The 1,043-nt window shown below is 61.6% G+C and overlaps 1 protein-coding gene across 1 annotated transcript in view; it reads right to left on the minus strand.

Moving 5' to 3' along the window:
- The window catches only part of LOC104512468 (ATP-dependent RNA helicase DDX25-like), a gene marked incomplete at both ends in the record, with an annotated part of 2,182 nt that extends 1,198 nt beyond the window's left edge, over nucleotides 1-984 (minus strand). The window contains 3 exon segments of the mRNA XM_010155452.1: nucleotides 1-62; nucleotides 703-805; nucleotides 892-984. The exon segment at nucleotides 1-62 is cut by the window's left edge and continues 7 nt beyond it. Coding sequence (XP_010153754.1) covers nucleotides 1-62; nucleotides 703-805; nucleotides 892-984 — 258 coding nt within the window.
- Nucleotides 985-1,043: the final 59 nt, after the last annotated feature.

Consider the following 1,043-nt stretch of genomic DNA (forward strand, 5'->3'; position numbering starts at 1 on the left):
AGGGACTCGATCACTTGCCCAATCTGCAGGGCCAGCTCGTAGGTGGGAGCCAAGCAGAGGCTCTTGGGGGGGAGAGAAAGGAGCTGTCAGGCGAGAAACCCCTCGTTTAAGAGCCCAGAGCGCTCCGGGACGGGATACAGCGGGCAGAGAACAAGGTATTTCGAAGGGACAGAAAGGAGAGCACAGGGAGACCCCCTGCGGCTCATCTCCCTCTGGGGTAGCCGGTCCCAGGAGGATCGGGAACGCAGCACAGCCCGAGGGGAGGTAAGCAGCGAGAAGTCGCCGGCACTATTTCTGAAGGAGAAGCCGGTGCGGTTCGGTTCTGCGCCCAGCTTTAAAGTGACACCTTAAACCGCTCCGGGTGTGTGGGACTTCGCGTGGCAGTAGCCAGGTCACGAAGCCAATTCTGCATGCGGTGAGGTGACAGGGGCTGGCGGAGGCGTTTAAACCTCCAGAAAACCACCGCTCTCTGCTCCTGCTCCTCCCAACTGGAATTCCAGGACTCCTAAAGCCTGGCGTAATCGGCCGACAGCAAGGAAAGCGGGCACCACGCCACCCACCTGTCCTACCTGCCGCTGCGACGGTACCTGGGGGTTCATCCTCCCCCTCCGGTGGATAAAATCGTACCGAGACGAGACCAAAACTCTGTCCCCAGGGCTTGGGGAAACCCCTCCTGCATCAGCTTTCCCTTTCCTACGTTACCTGTGGGTACTTCTCAGCGGGATTAACTCTGCTCAACATGGCCAAGGCAAAAGCTGCGGTTTTCCCTGTCCCTGACTGGCTCTGGGCAATCAGATTTTGGGGCCTGCAAGGCAAAGGGGAAGCGTTGGGCGACCCCAGACGGGCCTCCCGACGCCGGGGAAGCCTCACCTGCCCGGCGTCACTACTCACGGATACGCCAGCATGATGGGCAGCGCCGTGCCCTGGATTCGGGATGGTCTGTTGAAGCCCGTCATGTAAACCCCCTGCAAGAGCTCCTTCTTCCTGCGGGCGAGAAGCGGCCGGTCGGGCCAAGGCCGGCAGGTCCCGCGCTCCGCCGGGCC

Source organism: Eurypyga helias, unplaced genomic scaffold (assembly GCF_000690775.1).
Source record: "Eurypyga helias isolate BGI_N326 unplaced genomic scaffold, ASM69077v1 scaffold34927, whole genome shotgun sequence".
NCBI lineage: Eukaryota > Metazoa > Chordata > Aves > Eurypygiformes > Eurypygidae > Eurypyga > Eurypyga helias.